The sequence below is a fragment of the Mus pahari genome, chromosome 3 (assembly GCF_900095145.1).
Source record: "Mus pahari chromosome 3, PAHARI_EIJ_v1.1, whole genome shotgun sequence".
Classification (NCBI taxonomy): Eukaryota; Metazoa; Chordata; class Mammalia; order Rodentia; family Muridae; genus Mus; species Mus pahari.
The window spans coordinates 9,196,971-9,214,075 of NC_034592.1; the positions used below are offsets into that span (position 1 = coordinate 9,196,971).

General features: G+C 38.9%; 1 protein-coding gene across 1 annotated transcript in view; it reads left to right on the plus strand.

Moving 5' to 3' along the window:
* The window catches only part of Gpr158 (G protein-coupled receptor 158), a 409,577-nt gene extending 399,995 nt beyond the window's left edge, over positions 1-9,582 (plus strand). Inside the window, exons 9-11 of the mRNA XM_021194755.2 lie at positions 2,006-2,111; positions 4,168-4,314; positions 5,236-9,582. Coding sequence (XP_021050414.1) covers positions 2,006-2,111; positions 4,168-4,314; positions 5,236-6,708 — 1,726 coding nt within the window. The 3' untranslated portion in view covers positions 6,709-9,582. The remainder of the gene's footprint in view (positions 1-2,005; positions 2,112-4,167; positions 4,315-5,235) is intronic.
* The last annotated feature ends 7,523 nt before the right edge of the window (positions 9,583-17,105 follow it).

The window sequence follows — 17,105 nt, forward strand, 5'->3', positions numbered from 1 at the left end:
GAGTGGGTGGGTAGGGGAACAGAGGTGGGGGGAGGGGTATGGGAAACTTTCGGGATAGCATTTGAAATGTAAATAAAGAAAATAATAATAATAAAAAATAGCACGAAGCAACCTTCTAGGAATCTGCAAGACCCTTTTTGTTTGCTTGACTTTTAAGCACAATTTTCAAATATTGCTGCATTTTATATCGATTTTTGCAAAGCTGAAACAGCATTTTAAACTTGAAGCTTTAAAAACAAAATTGCTTTTCTCAAGAAATTTCCAGCCAGAGCTACAACCTGGCAGTGAATTAAGGCTGATTAAATCAAAAGTAATTAATATCAGCATTATTTGAAAGTACTAACTTGGAAAGTCACAGTTTTCACTTAAAGTGTATGGAAACACTTCTCCTTCTGGATATAGAAGAGAGCTGGCTAAGCAGAGTACATATATGTGCTGGTAGATGAGATAGGATTTCCCTTAAAAAGGAGGCTTATAGACAGAAATCCATTTCCACTGATGTGCCTTTCTGCTCCAGAACTTACAATGGCCACTAAGTGACTGTATTTTTATCAGTTTCCTAGAGTGCATTGTGCACATACAGGCACATGTAAATGTATGCCATGCAAGCCTTAGAGACTGTCATCTGCTGCTTATGACAGTCCAGTTACAATGAATTTTAGAAATTGCACATGACCTAAGGAAAAAATCATGTGGAAAACTTTATCACCTTCTATAAAGTATATATTAAATACATTCAAAACATAGGTAAGACTTCTTTTTGCTCCCAGCTGTCTACAATTTCAGCTTTTGGGAAATCCTAATACAGTTCTCACCTCCACAGACAGTTCTCACCTCCACAGACAGTTCTCACCTCCACAGGCCCCTGCCTATACTCACACATACACATAAACAACAATAAAATAAATCTTAATAATATGAAATGTATGCTCACTTCTAAAACTTCATTATATATCATTGAAACAAAATTTTATTCTTATTTCTAATGCAGTAGGGCAGCAGAGATTGAGCATTTGGGAATACACAGTGTTGTAGAAAATTAAAAGGAGGATTATAACTACAATAAGACCTTTATAAGAACATTCCTGGTTTGGGCATAGGGATGAGTCTTTTGATACAGAGCTGTTTTTGTGTGCACCTTTGCATTTAGAGGAGTTTTAGAGCAGACTTCAGTATTGAATGTCCCTTACCAGTGTGAAGAAGGGCTCTATAAAACCCTCAATTGCAGATTATCCTAAATATTATATTATAAGTTATTTAGGCAATTTGATAACTTTTGAATACACCCAAGCTTTATTTTAAAAGTTTTCTCAGAGGTAAAAAAAATTATTTATACAGTACAGAAGAGTGTCTCTCTCTCTCTCTCTCTCTCTCTCTCTCTCTCTCTCTCTCTCTCTCTCTCTCTCTCACCCACACACACACACACACACACATCCACACACACACACACACAGTACCACAAAAAAAAGAATGAAAGTAAATAAGGATAAGTAAAGAAGCATCTCAAAGATTATTATTCCATTCACTTATCCACTATATTGTCACCATTTAAGATTTTGAGACTATTCACAAAGACAAATAAGTAAATAGTTAACTACGCCTTTCCTGCCTTCATCTCAATTAACGTTTTAAAAACAATGTTATAAGAATATATTCAGATGTGACTTCTAACTTAATTTTCCTGAACTACCAGTCCTTAGCCTCTGTTTTGAAGTTATGTGCATTCTTAGCTGTATAGAATCAACATGTACATGTATATCATATTAATACATTCCAACATTAAAAAAGAAAAAAACATGGTCAATATGTAGGTGCCACATTTAAAAGGAATTTACAGTCCTTCCAACCTAAAAGTCATTTACACCTTTATTTTTCTGTGATGAAAAGATATGCTATAGAAACAGACCTTTTCATTTTTCTAAATACACTAAGAGGAAATGTTTCCCAGAATGCTAGCATTTAAAACAGAAATCTCTACTGCTAACATGAAGAACCCTCCTTTCAGATTCGTGCTCGCCTCAAGACTTCAGCCTGACTGGATGCTGATGCTGTACTTTGCACATGCTCACTTGACTGTGACAGTCACCATTGGGCTGCTTCTAATTCCAAAGGTATTATTCTAGTATTGCATTTGTTCTTGCCAGACAATTGTCTGGAGGAGCATGGAGTTATTCTTCTTAAAGTACCTGCCACTGTGGGCAAAGTGTGGAGGTTTGCTTGATGCTCCACGATTATTTGTTTTAAACATTCCTTCTCAAGAAAGTGAGTGTCTGGTTTTGTGGTGGGGAGGGGATTTATTAATCTTTTGTGTAAGTAGAAAAAAGTGAGTGTGAAATTACCTATAGAAGAAGGTCTATAGTGGGATATTCAGGTTAAGATTTTCCTGAGCTTTCAAAGGGAAGTGGAGAAAAGCATTCTAAAACTCAGAAGATATTGATTCTATATTATTCTTCACCTTAAACTACCTGCGTACTGTACCATAAACCAAGGTTCTCATCCGAGTTTCAGGTTCCACAGAACTAAATCAGACGATAACAGAGCTTAAGTATACGTAGGTTATACAACTTGTAGCATTATAATTAATATCACTACTGTTTTGTTGTATACAGAGAAGCATCATATTATAGCAGACAAACCTAGAGTTGTGGTTGCTTGTCCTTTAGTCGTGGCTTTATCTCACTTCACACACTTAACCTTTAGGTTCAACCTGATTGAAAAATAAAACAATTCCAAACAACATAATATTTATTTTTCTGCTTTCCTGAGTTGTGTCAACCAAACACAGTGTTTTCATAGGTGATTCTGAGACTGTAGTTTTTCTAAGCTCTTTCAAACTTTGCAATACAAATTATATATTTATTAGATTGAAGGCTACTCAGACTGTTCCTCCCATAACTTGTTATTTATATACAAAGAGAACTTAAATCTATGTTCATCTTGTACATGAATGTTCACAACCCCATTATTTATAACAGCCTGGATGCTTATCAGCTAATAAATGCATAAGTAAAATATGGTATATTTTATAATGGAATATTATTTATCAGTAAAAAGTAATTTAATGCAGCTTGGGGAAGTCAGATGTCAGTAAAGGACTTACCATACAACTCTGAGAGCTCAAATTATATACAAGAATCCATGTTTTTAAAAAAAAAGTCATGGACTGGAGAGATGGCTCAGCGGTTGAGAGCACTGACTGCTTTTCTAGAGGTCCTGAGTTCAATTCCCAACAACCACACGGTGGCTCACAACCATCTTTCATGGGATCCAATGCCTTCTTCTGGTGTGTCTGAGGGCAGCTACAGTTAGTGTACTCTTAGTTTTCATAAGACATTATTCACATGATGTTTAAGGTGTGACTAGCTGGATCTCTTTCTCTCAGTCACTCACCCAACTTACTTTTCCTGACCTTGACACCTAAGGAAAAATGCAGACAAGTACTAAACAGTATCACATGAAAGTAATCAAAATGTGACAAGGGGCACGCGATAAAATAATATCCTTGAGGAGAATCTGTAATATCAGTGAATTTTTTCATTCTAATTTAAATATCATCCAAGGGAGACATCATGAAGCAGGATCCTATCCTCTGTAGGGTGCCAAGTAGTATTCAAGAACTCTGCTGACCCATTGGTGTTTGGCGTCACATACACTCCTCACTGTGTTCTGAAAGATTACTTTATCTAAAGCTAGAGAATCATATTCCTGTGTCTAGGGCTATTTGTATGTATAGGTGAGTAGATTCTTACTAAAGTATGACAAGTATTATGCTATATAACATTATATTAAAACAGTTTTCATCCATACATAAGTACATCAAATTGCTTTTCCTAGGGAGACTTTCTTAGAATTCTTCTATTTTTCTACTTTATTTTCATTTTCAAATAGCAAATATATCATGAAAAACGAGTAAAGTCTATTAACAATGGGAGTCCAACAAAGAAACAAGGGTTAAACTGGATTGAAAGGGTGAGCAGAGTTATGTTGCCTCACACACAGTTCTAGCACACACCAGGAAGGCTAATCACAAAATGGCAGCAAATTATCAGTATTTTGTGAGTGAATCAATCAAGATTAAGAAATAAAGTTAGCCTTTGAACCTTAGAAAATGCTGCACTGTCTAGCCATGGGTTGATGGCTACATCTCACACTGAATATCTGTTTCAGTTTTCACATTCAAGCAATAATCCCCGTGATGACATTGCTACGGAAGCATATGAAGATGAGCTGGACATGGGTCGCTCTGGCTCCTACCTGAACAGCAGTATCAACTCAGCCTGGAGTGAACACAGCCTGGATCCAGAGGACATTCGGGTAAGGACAGATGGACGTCTTTCTTTTGTCACATTAGTTCAATTTATGCCACTGATACAGACAACCATATGCAGATTGAGGGGTGTGTGTGAACTCTTGTTTCTATGTTTAAAGAAAAAGAGGATGTCTGTGAGAGACTGAAAGGACCACTGAAGTAATACTACTGTGTAGAATCATGACGTAATTGTGCTGCACAAAACTGTCTCAACACTTACACTTGCCTTGGTCATACTTCCTCATCATGACTGGCATTATGGACATACATGCTTTAAACAGTATGGCCACCCTGTGAGCAGAGAGGCTGGCTTATTTAATGTAAAGTATAAGAAGTGATCAGCTTCTGCTGGAAGACGAGGCATAGACTGCCATTGCTGAGGCCATCTCCTGCCACCTAGGAGTGTATCAATGGCTACGTGATGCTTCCCACACTCCACGGGGACTGGTCAGCAGCAGTCAGGATGCTGGGTTTTGTTATAGTCTGAACTCAGTCTTGACAACAGATATTGAAAACTCCAAGTCCTTGTTTTGATCCATGAAACAAAGGCAAAACCTGTGAATTCATGTCTTTTTAAAGATTTATTTATTTATTTTATGTCCAAAAGTGCTCTATCTGCATGTATACCTGCACACCAAAAGAGGACATCAGATAAAATTATAGGTGGTTATAAGCCACCATGTGATTGGTGGGAATTGAACTCAGGACCTCTGAGCTATCTCTGAATTCAAGTCTTAAAGGTCAATGTTTATATAAGAAAAAAAAAACCCACAAAATTATCAGAAAGTTAAGAACAAGTAGCAATTGGTGAGTGGTGTCGTTACAATTGTCTGAGAAAGTCCAATCTTGTTTTTATAAACACCATCGGCCTATTTTCTGCCTGAAACACTAAATCTGTACCTTTTTAAATGTTCTCTTTCTGGCAGGATGAACTGAAAAAACTCTACGCTCAGTTGGAAATATACAAACGTAAAAAGATGATCACAAACAACCCCCACCTTCAGAAAAAGCGGTGCTCCAAGAAGGGCTTAGGCCGGTCCATCATGAGGCGCATCACTGAGATTCCAGAGACTGTCAGCCGACAGTGCTCCAAAGAGGACAAGGAGAGCACAGACCACAGTGCAGCCAAGGGGACAGGCCTTGTCCGGAAGAATCCTACGGAGTCCTCAGGGAATACAGGGAGACCCAAGGAAGAGTCCCTGAAAAATCGGGTCTTCTCTCTCAAGAAATCCCATAGCACGTATGACCACGTGAGAGACCAAACTGTAGAATCCAGCAGCGTGCCCATGGAGAGCCAGGAGGAGGAAGCCACCGAAAATTCAACCTTGGAGTCGCTGTCAAGTAAGAAACTGACACAAAAGCTCAAAGAAGATAGTGGGGCCAAGTCCACTGAGTCAGTGCCGTTGGTCTGCAAGTCAGCCAGTGCTCACAACCTCAGCTCCGAGAAGAAACCTGGGCACCCACGTACATCTATGCTACAGAAGTCTCTCAGTGTCATTGCAAGTGCCAAGGAGAAGACACTCGGCCTGGCTGGCAAAACCCAGACTTTAGTTATGGAAGACCGAGCTAAGTCCCAGAAACCAAAAGATAGAGAGATAAACAGGAAGTACTCGAATTCAGATAACATAGAGACTAAAGATTCTGCCTCCCCAAACTCCAGTCACATGGAGGAGCCAAGAAAGCCCCAGAAATCTGGGATTATGAAACAACAGAGGGTCAGCCTCCCGACTGCCAATCCTGATGTGAGCTCCGGTATCACCCAGATGAAGGACAATTTTGATATTGGAGAAGTGTGCCCTTGGGAGGTTTATGACCTGACCCCTGGTCCTGTGCCTTCAGAACCAAAAGCTCAAAAACACGTATCAATCGCAGCTTCGGAAGTGGACCAAAACCCAGCTTCGTTTTTGAAGGAGAAGTCCTACCACAAGTCTAAGGCAGCTGAGGGGCTCTACCAAGCCAATCACAAGAGCATAGACAAGACAGAGGTGTGCCCCTGGGAAGTCCACAGCCAGTCCCTTTTGGAAGATGAGAATCATCGGCTGATTTCTAAGACTCCAGTTCTCCCAGGGAGAGCCAGAGAGGAGAATGGAAGCCAGCTCTACACAACCAATATGTGTGCTGGGCAATATGAAGAACTGCCCCCCAAAGTCGTAGCATCAAAAGTAGAGAATGAAAATCTCAACCAAATGGGAGACCAGGTGAAACAGACATCTTCCTCTGTGGATATCACTCCTGGCTCCTGTAACTCAAGTAGTAACTCCCATCAGCCCTTAACATCACGAGCCGAAGTGTGTCCCTGGGAATTCGAGCCCCTAGAACAACCAAATGCTGAAAGAAGCGTAACTTTACCTGCCTCCTCTGCTTTAAGTGCAAATAAGATACCAGGGCCTCAGAAATAGGAAGTCTGGGGCCCTTTCAAAGTGGACCACCCTGGGAAGAAAGGGGTAATCCGGAGTTTGATAAAAATAGATCTGAAAAATCACAAGTTACCAAGGCATCTTTGTTAGCCTAGGGAAAGATGGCACATAGTGCAGTAAGGTGAAGGCAAGGGCTGGAGAAGGACAGAAAAAGGCAATTGTGCATCATAAGAAGGAAGTCTGACTCTGCCATAAAAAGCCAGATCAACACTGGAGGACAGCTTAGCATTTCAGCCTGTTTAAGGGACATTGTTCTGTCCGTCTTTACACATGGGATTGAATGGTCCCAAGCAAGATTCACCAGGAGGCATGGAAGACAGAGGCATGGATTTTAAGATGGGAAAAACTTAGATCCATGTGACTGTAATTCTAAGTAGCTGACTGAAAAGCCAACCCTCATTACCTATTTAACCGTGGCAGCACTGCTAACTTAATGCACCCCGATTCCTTTTATATACACGATTGCTCTCATTTTCTTAAAATCTGTTCCAGTACATTGTTGTGTCTTGTATTCAAGCATTCCAGATTGTATAATTTTTGCAAATAACTTTGATATTATATGACACAACACATTTATGCAATCTGCAGCTACTCAGTTGTCATCGCAACCTACCAAATACTTGCTATCATCTACCAAGTGTGGTTGAGTCTTGGAGTACAGTAAGTAAGCTTTCTCTGGCTTAGGAAGCCATAGCAATTATGATGAAAACATTTAGTTTGGGCTGTGGTTTATATACTGTAGTTGGGTCTGACTCTTTTGTTTCCCACCATGACTAGTTGTAGTGTTTTAATTTTTGACTATAAGTTGAGTTGCTTATTCTACACTTCTTGTGGGGACTCTGAAGCTTTATTAATCTCGGAGATGAAGTGGTCCTGCTTAGTCATATGTCTCAGTAAGTGAAGGACAACTTATCCATTGTTTGTTCCAACTCAGAGCTAAATCAACCCAACGCATCATCCTTCTTAACTCTTTCAGTATTTCCCATTAACATTTCCTAAGGAAGAAGCCAGATGAGGAAACTATGCTGTACATTGTTACCAACAGAAGAGGCCAACTCTAGGAGCGTCTTAGCAACGAGTGCATACTGCAGGTCCAGGAAATTGCTTTTCATGACAAATACAGGAAGGTAGCTCCTAATAGCACTTTCAAGGGATTATTTTTATAAAGAGAAAAATTAATGATAGCATCAAGATCATTGTATGGATATATTTTTATTATGCATACTGAAAATATATTTTAAATTACCTTAAACTATTTATTCTCATAAACTTTTATTCATTGCTTCACCTAGGTACAGAATTTCCTGGGCTCAAATCCCAAAGAGATTTTATAACTTGATTTACTCAAAGCCCATAGATGGTACAGGCTCATTATGCTCCCCAGTACCAGAACTTACAAGTCCTTCAAACTGTCCTTGTAAGCCACCTAGCTCAAAATGCAAAGCCTAAGATTGGTGTGCATACATCAAAGCATATCTTATAGAACTTGCTGCATTCCATGCTGATCTCTAGCATAAACATCCTGAGTTTCTGACTTAGCTCTAAGGATTGCAGTCCTGAAATGAGACTCTAAAAACCAGGCACATTCTATTTAAAGGTGTATCACTTAAAACTACAGCCCAGGCTTGCTTTTCTCCCATCATAAATACTGAACAACTACTTATGTGACTAAGACATTTCCAGCCAAAGGAACTGTTTTACCTGCGGTGAGCAACAAGAAGAATTTGCTAGGATGATGTAGGAGGGGAGAAGGAATCAGAAGGTAGACATAAGGCTGGGCTTATGCTTTGTGTCTATCATCAAACTTTTCTCAGTGTTTATTTTGTATTCAGGAGTAAGCAAGCACTTGAGGAGTGGCAGAGCTAGGCATGCCCATTTGCTTGCTTCATTCATTACTCAGGTTGGTGGGGTAGGTTTGGAAATCTATAGAGGTTTTATTGCTAACTGCTGCCTTCATTAAGCCCTATCATCCCACCCTCCCAATCAAAGCCTTTCTACTTCATGACTTTGGAATCCTATTTTGAGGAGCATTTCTGAACTTGGCTTAGAGTTTGTAGACTTGCACACTTGTTTCACTTGTGTCTGAGAGCTGTTAGCACTAGATTTGCCTCTGAGAACTAAGTAGGCAACTGTCACTGACTTCATCGCACTTCAGGATGACCCTGCTTGATATGTGGCTCACAGAAGATTTGCCAAATTATACCATAGTGACAGTCTGCCCCCTCCCCATAGATTACTTTCCACCACCACAAATCAACACAAATAGCTAGATTCTTTCCTAGAGCTTCATTTTCATTACTTATCACTGAAAGAAATTGAACTCTGTCATTCTGGAAGCTCTTTTCCAGGCTGAGAACAATAGAAAGTGCATACAGTGTGAAGGTCTCACAAACATTTGCTAGGTTGTCCTTTCAATGCATGTGCAGGCTGCACCCTGTTGTTGTTTTAAGCCAGGGTTTATAAATAAGTAGATTTATATCTGTCTTAATAGAAGTGTATATTTTATGCAAGAATTAAATGCTTTACAACATAAATTATTACTCGACCTCTCGTAAACTTTGGTGGCAATACGGATTGAACCCCGACAGTTGTCTTGTATCTGCTTCCTAGGTTTCTGCATGCGAGTGGTGATAGGTAGGACTGACAACACACTGCCTTTGACTTCTAGCACTTAGCAGCCAAGAGTTGTAGAGTCAACAAAGCTGTAAGTCTCTTCACTTAACCTGTGGTTCTTCTAAAACTATTATCTAAATCTACAGCATCCCACCATGGAATACTTGGTAATTTATGTTGTGATGTGTTGCAGCATGTAAATAACTATAACTTCTCTGCAATAAAACATTTATATGAAAATGATTGGTGTGTTCATGTCTCAAAATTTGACCATATTTATGCAACTTATTCAAAGGAATTACATATAGCTTTATGACATTGGTTCCCTGTGTGTGTGTGTGTGTGTGTGTCTGTGTGTCTGTGTGTCTGTGTGTCTGTGTGTCTGTGTATCTTCTTGTTGCCTTCATAGTGCTGTTGCATTGTGTGTATGTGGTGTGATTGTGATGTGTGTGTGTGTGTGTGTGTGTGTGTGTGTGTGTGTGATGTTCTGGTCCCAGTTTCTTTATTCTAAATTTAAAATCTGTTGAAAGTTCTTCCGTAAATTATTTCTATAAAAATGTATTTTACCCCACATAAACTGGTCAAGATATTATGTATTTTATGACATTTTCCACCATGAATATTTGCAAAGACATACGAATATTGCTTCAATTTGGGCTATTTTTTCTCCTTAAACATGTTTCATAGGAAAGTGTATGGCTTAGTTCGGGAACACTGTATGTTCAAATTTACCATTAACTGAGTAGAAGGCAGATAATAGAATGTTTAAGCAGATTTCTAATTTCTGTCTCTTCTTTTGTGGTGTGAAAGCCATAAACTTACAGAAATAAAACTGTCTAATGAAATGAAAGTGGAAAATAGGAGATAAATATAGGATAAAGGCTATGCTACTGAGTACTCACAATCTAGAAAGAAAAGTAAGTGGGGCATGAATAAAAGGTCCATGGCAGGGGGCACTGTTTCAATTCAATCAACAACAGAAAAGATAAATGGGGGTGTTTGTGGATAAAAGAGAAAAAGTTTACAAGTGTTACCAGACATAATAAGAACTTGACTCTTCTGTGACATTCCTGCCTTTCCTTTGACCCACTTCAAGTTCTTCCTTTTCTGTCTCAGCTTCTTTGCTTCAATATGAGCATGATTTTTATTAGACAGTGAAAAACTGAGAAGACAAATACATCATTAAACATTGTACCTGGCTAGCAATGTGCCTGAGCCATCCCAGGGAACTAGGACCGCTTGCATCCTCTACTCAAGCAATAGCCTACATGCTCCTGCCTCCGGAGAACAGATGGTGTCCTCTGTCTTCTAGCCTTACCTCAGGAAGTCATTTATGTCTCTAATTCTGCCCACTTGCAATTTAGTTGCATCATGCTCCAGATCATGGCTAATTTGAGAGCTTCAGAGATTGTTTTGTTCGTTGCTGTGCCCCCATTTTCCTAAGATGGGCTTTTCTACCCATTTAGTAGATACTTCCCACATTAACATATTTGATTTCTAAGCATTGTCCAGAATATATGTGAAAGGAAAAGAAAGAACCTGAAGGAACTACATGTTGAGAATTAACAGATCTATAGAGAATCTAGCATTTCCTAGAAAACCCTCAGACTATGACTGCCAAAGGACTCCAAACTCTTTGGCTTTATAGGTACCTGTTTGCCAGAGTACAGAAAAGGAAAGTTAAAACATAGGCCATGATCCATGTTTTCAGACATATAAAAGATATTTTCATGTGTCATAAAAAGTTTAAAAATATCAGAAGTAGCTATTAGCTGTTTGAATGCTTGAATGGTGGAAAATTGAGCCCTGGGTAGCACTGTCTAAAACATCTACAGGGACTCCTAGGCTAGGCAACAGAGTTTTCTGAGAAATGAGATATTTAGTTGAAATAAATCATATTGATATTTGACTGAATAGAATTTTTACCCAGGATTTTATATAGATTTATTCATAACATGTATGCTAGATAACTATAAATAATGTATGTGTGAGCCAAAACATATAAGTTACATGTAAATATATATGCATGCCAACCTACTGGCAATAGGAAAAATAGATTGAAAACATAAATATATTTAACATGGCAGAGATATTAAAATATCAAGAAAAATGTTTTTCTCTATTTTAAATCTTAAAGACTAACAGCTCTAAGCACATATGGTGAATGATTTGACTTGTGAATTTGACTGTGCTTTTTCCAGAACTTGTTACATACAGTGAGTTGAGGAACTTGGATCCATTTTGTGGTCTTCAGATCAAATTTACTACAAGAAACATGTCAGTAAGTTGGGATGAAGCCAAAGTTAATGGATATCCAAAAAGAAAACTACATTTTGGTCCATGAGAAAATGAGAAAGAGTTGTTTAAGAGCACCCAAGTTAAGAGCTAGAAAGATGGCTTAGAAATTGAGAGCATTGGTTGCTCTTCCAGAATTCTTGGTTTCAATTCCAGCACCCTCATAGTACTTATAATCATCTGCGATGGCAGTTCCAAGTGATCCCGTGCCTCCTTCTGGCCTCTTAAGGTACTAGACACATATATGGTACACACACACACACACACACACACACACACACACACTCATACAAATAAAATAATAGAATAAACAATCAAAAAGGAACACCAAGTTAAGAAACTCAATTTCAGAACCTTCAGAACTACTTAATAAAAGTCAGCCTGGATATATTTTCTGAAACACTGGAAATCTTGGTAGGCTGTGACTCAGGCACGTACAGCCTGTCTCTCGGTAAAGAAAACCAAGACTCATCCTTGTCTCTGATAGTGTGCTGTTTGTGCAGCTACCTGTAGCCATGTAACATACCCAAGGTGAAGACCCAAGAAGCATGGAAAAACTGAATCAACATACCCCTTCCCTCTTTCTTGCTTTCTTTCAATATCTATAGCTTTGAATGATTAAGTTTGTTGATATATTTTAAAGCAAACAGAAATTAAAGTTGCAAAGCACTGTTTTGAAAAGTATGTGTTGCACGAAGGACTGAAGGAGCTGAAGGGATTTGAAGTCCCATAGGAAGAACAACAATATTAATCAACCAGTACCCCCATAGCTCCCAGAGACTAAACCACCAACCAAAGAGTACATCTGGAGGGACCCATGGCTCCAGCCACATATGTAGCAAAGGTTGACCTTGTCAGGCATCTATGGGCAGACAGGCCCTTGGTACTGTGATGGCTTGATGCCCCAGTGTAGGGGAATGCCAGGGTTTAAGTGGGTATGTGGGTTGGGGAGCACCCCCATAGAAGCAGGGGGAGGAAGAATGAGATAGGGGGTTTCTAGAGGGGAAACTGGAAAAGATTAAATTTAGTGAGAATTTCTTCATAGTTTCTACCAATGAAATTCAAGATTCTGGATCATTTGTCATTGATCCAAAACACAACATGTGTCATCTATAACACTGGCATGAGTTTTAGAGATTATGAGTAATCAGGGTTAGATTAGATGGACTCTTCCAGTAGACAATTGTGAAGTTCCAGAATTCAAGTTCAAGTAGCTCAGTTTCCCTTTCAAAGGTATCCATCCTGTAGTCAATGGCCAGTACAACTAGTAACATGAAGATAAAGAAGGGAGGGCTAATATGAGGTAAAAATTAATGTTGGATGGACCCAGCCAGAACTCAGAAGGTCTTAGAAGGTAGTAAGTTTTCATATCTCTTTCAAACAGTGACTTCTATGCTCCCACATGTAACAATGAGGATTTTTGCCTCCCACTGGAGGAGGGAAGTCTGAGCTCACAGGGCAACTGAGACAATTCAAGTGACATGAACTTCTAATTTCAGCTTTAAACAATACCTGTGGCTACTATAGAAAAGACATATTGAAAAATGGAAAAAAAAACCTGGAGCTACATAATTTCACACAGTTTGGGATTTTACATGTTATTTCCCCTGTTTCCCTCTGACTGTATTTCAGTGGCTGCTGGTTATGCCCAGTTTTATTTTTCACTTGGTAACAATTGAATCTTAGCAATTTAGTTGAACATGAAGTATCCTGAAACAAATGTTATATTTTTTCTACTGGGGGTAGCCAGATGACTAGGTTCTACTATATATGATGGAGGCAAAAGATGCCTTTTGTGATTTCCAGGAAGAGTTCAATTAGTATGACCAAGCATACCTAGTATTCTTCCTTTTCTTATAATTCCTGGAAGGTGAAGTTCTAATGAAGATCACAAAAGACATCTTTGCATATGGTCCCTTATCATACCATCTTGAAGTATTCTGAACATTTTGAATCATTGGAAGAAAAATAAATCTGTATTGTCAAATAACAATGACTTTGCATCAATTATCTCCACTTTCAGAAAAACTTTAATTTAATGAATTCACCTGTATATCCAATATTTACTGGGCCCTTAGCCACATATCCTTCCGTGTGAATGCCTTGATTCTTATGTAATAAAAGATTTTTAAATTCATTTTATTTTAACTCTGACAGTGCATGTAAAGTAACATGTTTCTGTTGTGTTGTGCTCAGAAAATCTATAGGGACTTTTCTCTTAGAATTATGTCTTCAGGTGAGCTACTGAATAATTCATTGCTTGTTTCTACACAAAATAACTGTACCATTCAGTTCATCTCTTAGTGATTTAAGAGGGAAAGTGTTTAGATGGGGAAGACATTAGATTCCTGTATTTTATCTTCTTATTGAAGATTCTATGGTAGACATGACAATATATTATTGTTACCACATAGAAACCATTTTCCTTGAAAATACTTCTCCTTACCCTTGCTGAATGACTCATAGCCTGCCTCTGGTTCTGAGAACGCTTCTCACACATAAGCATGATGAAATGTGATTAGGAGTGATACTCCATCTGTCTGAGCAAAGGCTTTAATATTTCTTTTCCCTTTATCCCAAGTAAATAAATCTGTGATAGATTGTGCAGTGCTCCATGCCCACTGTACAGTGAATAGATTTAAATAAGTTTACATGTATTTTCTCCTTATTAGCATTACTCCTCTATCATGGACGCTGGTCAAGATGCTTGTAGTAGACCTGATCAGCATGGCTGAAATGAGGCAGACACAATGTGACCAAAGGGAAATCTCTTTCCCTGAAAGCCACAGAAGATGGACTGATACAGAAATCAGTACTATGATGTGGGATACTGTTGTAAAAGCATCAAGAAATGCAAACTGACTTGAGGACCAGGAAGTAATGGGCAAAAGGCGGCTAGTTTAAGTGGAAAAATAGTAAAAGTGTTGCTTGTAATTAAAAAAAAAAAAAAAGGCAGACAATTCCTGTGATGAACTTGTGAGTTGGAACACAAACTGGTAAAAAGAAAAGGTAGGAATTATGAACTGTAAGTGATTTGATGAATTTGGCAAGATTCTACAATAAAGAAATGAACTCAGAAAACAATTGTATGGTTTATTAAGAAATATTAGAAGGAGGAAAATGACCCAGAAATTCTCAAATGCACAGATCTGTGAAGTAGAACTATTTCAACTCTCCATCTGGTAAAATAAAAGGGTTTTGGCCACAAGGCCAATTCATCCTTATGTTTTAAGCAAAGAGTTAAATTGATTTGTTCCCAAGAAATCTCTTCAAATATATGAAAAGGATTATGGAAAAGTAAATAAGGACAGAAACCGGAAAAGATCAACATACAGTTAATCTAGAGAACTGATGAGTGGTTGCTTAGCCAGATAATTAGCAGACATGGAAAATTATAAAAACTAGATTAAGTGTGAAAAAAATTTAAATGAAAACTATTTTTGTAATTTATTAACCAGACTTTTAAAATAAGAACAAGCATTACTAATTATAATGCAGCAGCAACCATAAGCCAGATTCTTGGAAATCTAGTCCATGTAATTACTCCAAGTGAAAGACCACATTGGCGTGAAGTATTAAGAGGTCTTTGGTCCTCCAGCCTTTAGTACTGAAGAATAAATACTCATATCTCCGGAATTCATATTCATTTCTAAAGCCATATTTAGATGTGGCCAAGGAGAATCACACAGAGGCCTGCCTAGAAAGTCAAGCCAATAGCAGAAACGGGAGGTTGCCTCTGCCTTCTAGCCTTCCAGGACAGGGAAGGTGATGTTCCTTTTTTAATTAGTAGTAAATTGTTATTATTTGTTTGCTCATTTATTTTTGCTCTCTTTAATTATTTATTCACTTTAAATCCTGATCACAGAAACCTCCCCTGCCCCAGCTTGCTTCTCCCCCAATCCCTCCTTCTCCTTCATCCAGAAGGGTGAGGCAACCCATAGTGTTCCAACCCACACTGACACCTCAAGTGGGTCTCTGCATCTGTTTCAGTCAGCTTCAGGGTGGAGCCTCTCAGAGGGCAGTTATGCTAGGCCTCTATATGCAAGCATAACAGAGTATCATTAATAGTGTCAGGGATTAGTTCTTGCCCATAGGTTGGACCAGTCATTGGTTGGCCATTCTCTTGGTCTCTATGATATTATTGTCCCCACACTTGTAGGCAGAACACATTTTGGGTTGAAGATTTTGAAGGTCAGTTGGTGTCTTTATCCTTTCCCTGAGAGTCATGTCTAACTACAGGAACTGGCTACTTCAAGCTACATATCTCCCACTGCTAGGAGCCTCAGCTAGAGTCACCCTCACAGCCTCCCTAGAGTGTCCCCCATCCCAGGTCTCTGGAACTTCCTAGTGATGCCCCCACTGATCTCCACTCCCTCTCCTAGTTCTTTCTTCCCAGTTACCCCTACATCTGAGCTCCACCCACTCCCCTCCCCATCCCCCCTCCAATCAAGTTCTCCCCATCCATCCAGCTCTGACGCCAGTTTTATTTCCTCTTCTGAATGAGATTCAATAATCCTCCTTTAGAACCTCTTTGTTATTTTTGCTTCTTTGTATCTGTGAATTGTAGCAAGGATATTCTCTAATTTATGGCTAGTTTACACTTGTAAGTGTGCACATACCATGCATGCCCTTTTGGGTCTGGGTTACCTGAATCAGGGTGATATATTCTACCCCCACCCATTTGTCTGCAAATTTCATGATGTCCTTGGTTTTAATAGCTGAGTAGTATTCCATTGTGTAAATGAACCACATTTTCTTTATCCATTCTTCTTTATCCAACCCAAGCATCTGGGTTGTTTCCAGTTTCTAGCTATTATGAATAAAGTTATTATGAACATAGTAGAGAAAGTGTGTTGTGGGATGGTAGAGAATCTTTTGGGTATATGGCCAGGAGTGGTATAACTGGATCTTGAGGTAGAACTACTCCCAATTTTCTCAGTCACCACCAAATTGATTGCCAATGTGGTTGTACAAGTTTGCACTCCCAGCAGCAATGGAAGAATATTCCCCTTGGACCACATCCTCACCAACATGTGCTTGTTTTTGTTGTTGTTTTGTTTTGTTTTGTTTTGTTTTAAATTCTTGATCTTAACCATTCTGTTGGATGTAAGATAAAACATCAGTAGTACAGTTTGAGATCAGGGAAGAGGATCCCTCTACAAGTTCTTTTATAGTACAGGATTGTTTTAGCTATCCTGGTATTTGTTTTTCCATATGAAATTGACAGTTCTCTCAAGGTCTCTAAAGAATTGTGTTGGAATTTGATAGGAATTACATTGGATTTATAGATTGCTTTTGGTAAGATAGCCATTTTCAATGTGTTAATCCTACCCGAGCACGGGGATGTCTTCTGTCAATCCTACCCGAGCACGGGGATGTCTTCTGTCAATCCTACCCGAGCACGGGGGTGTCTTCTGTCAATCCTACCCGAGCACGGGGGTGTCTTCTGTCAATCCTACCCGAGCACGGGG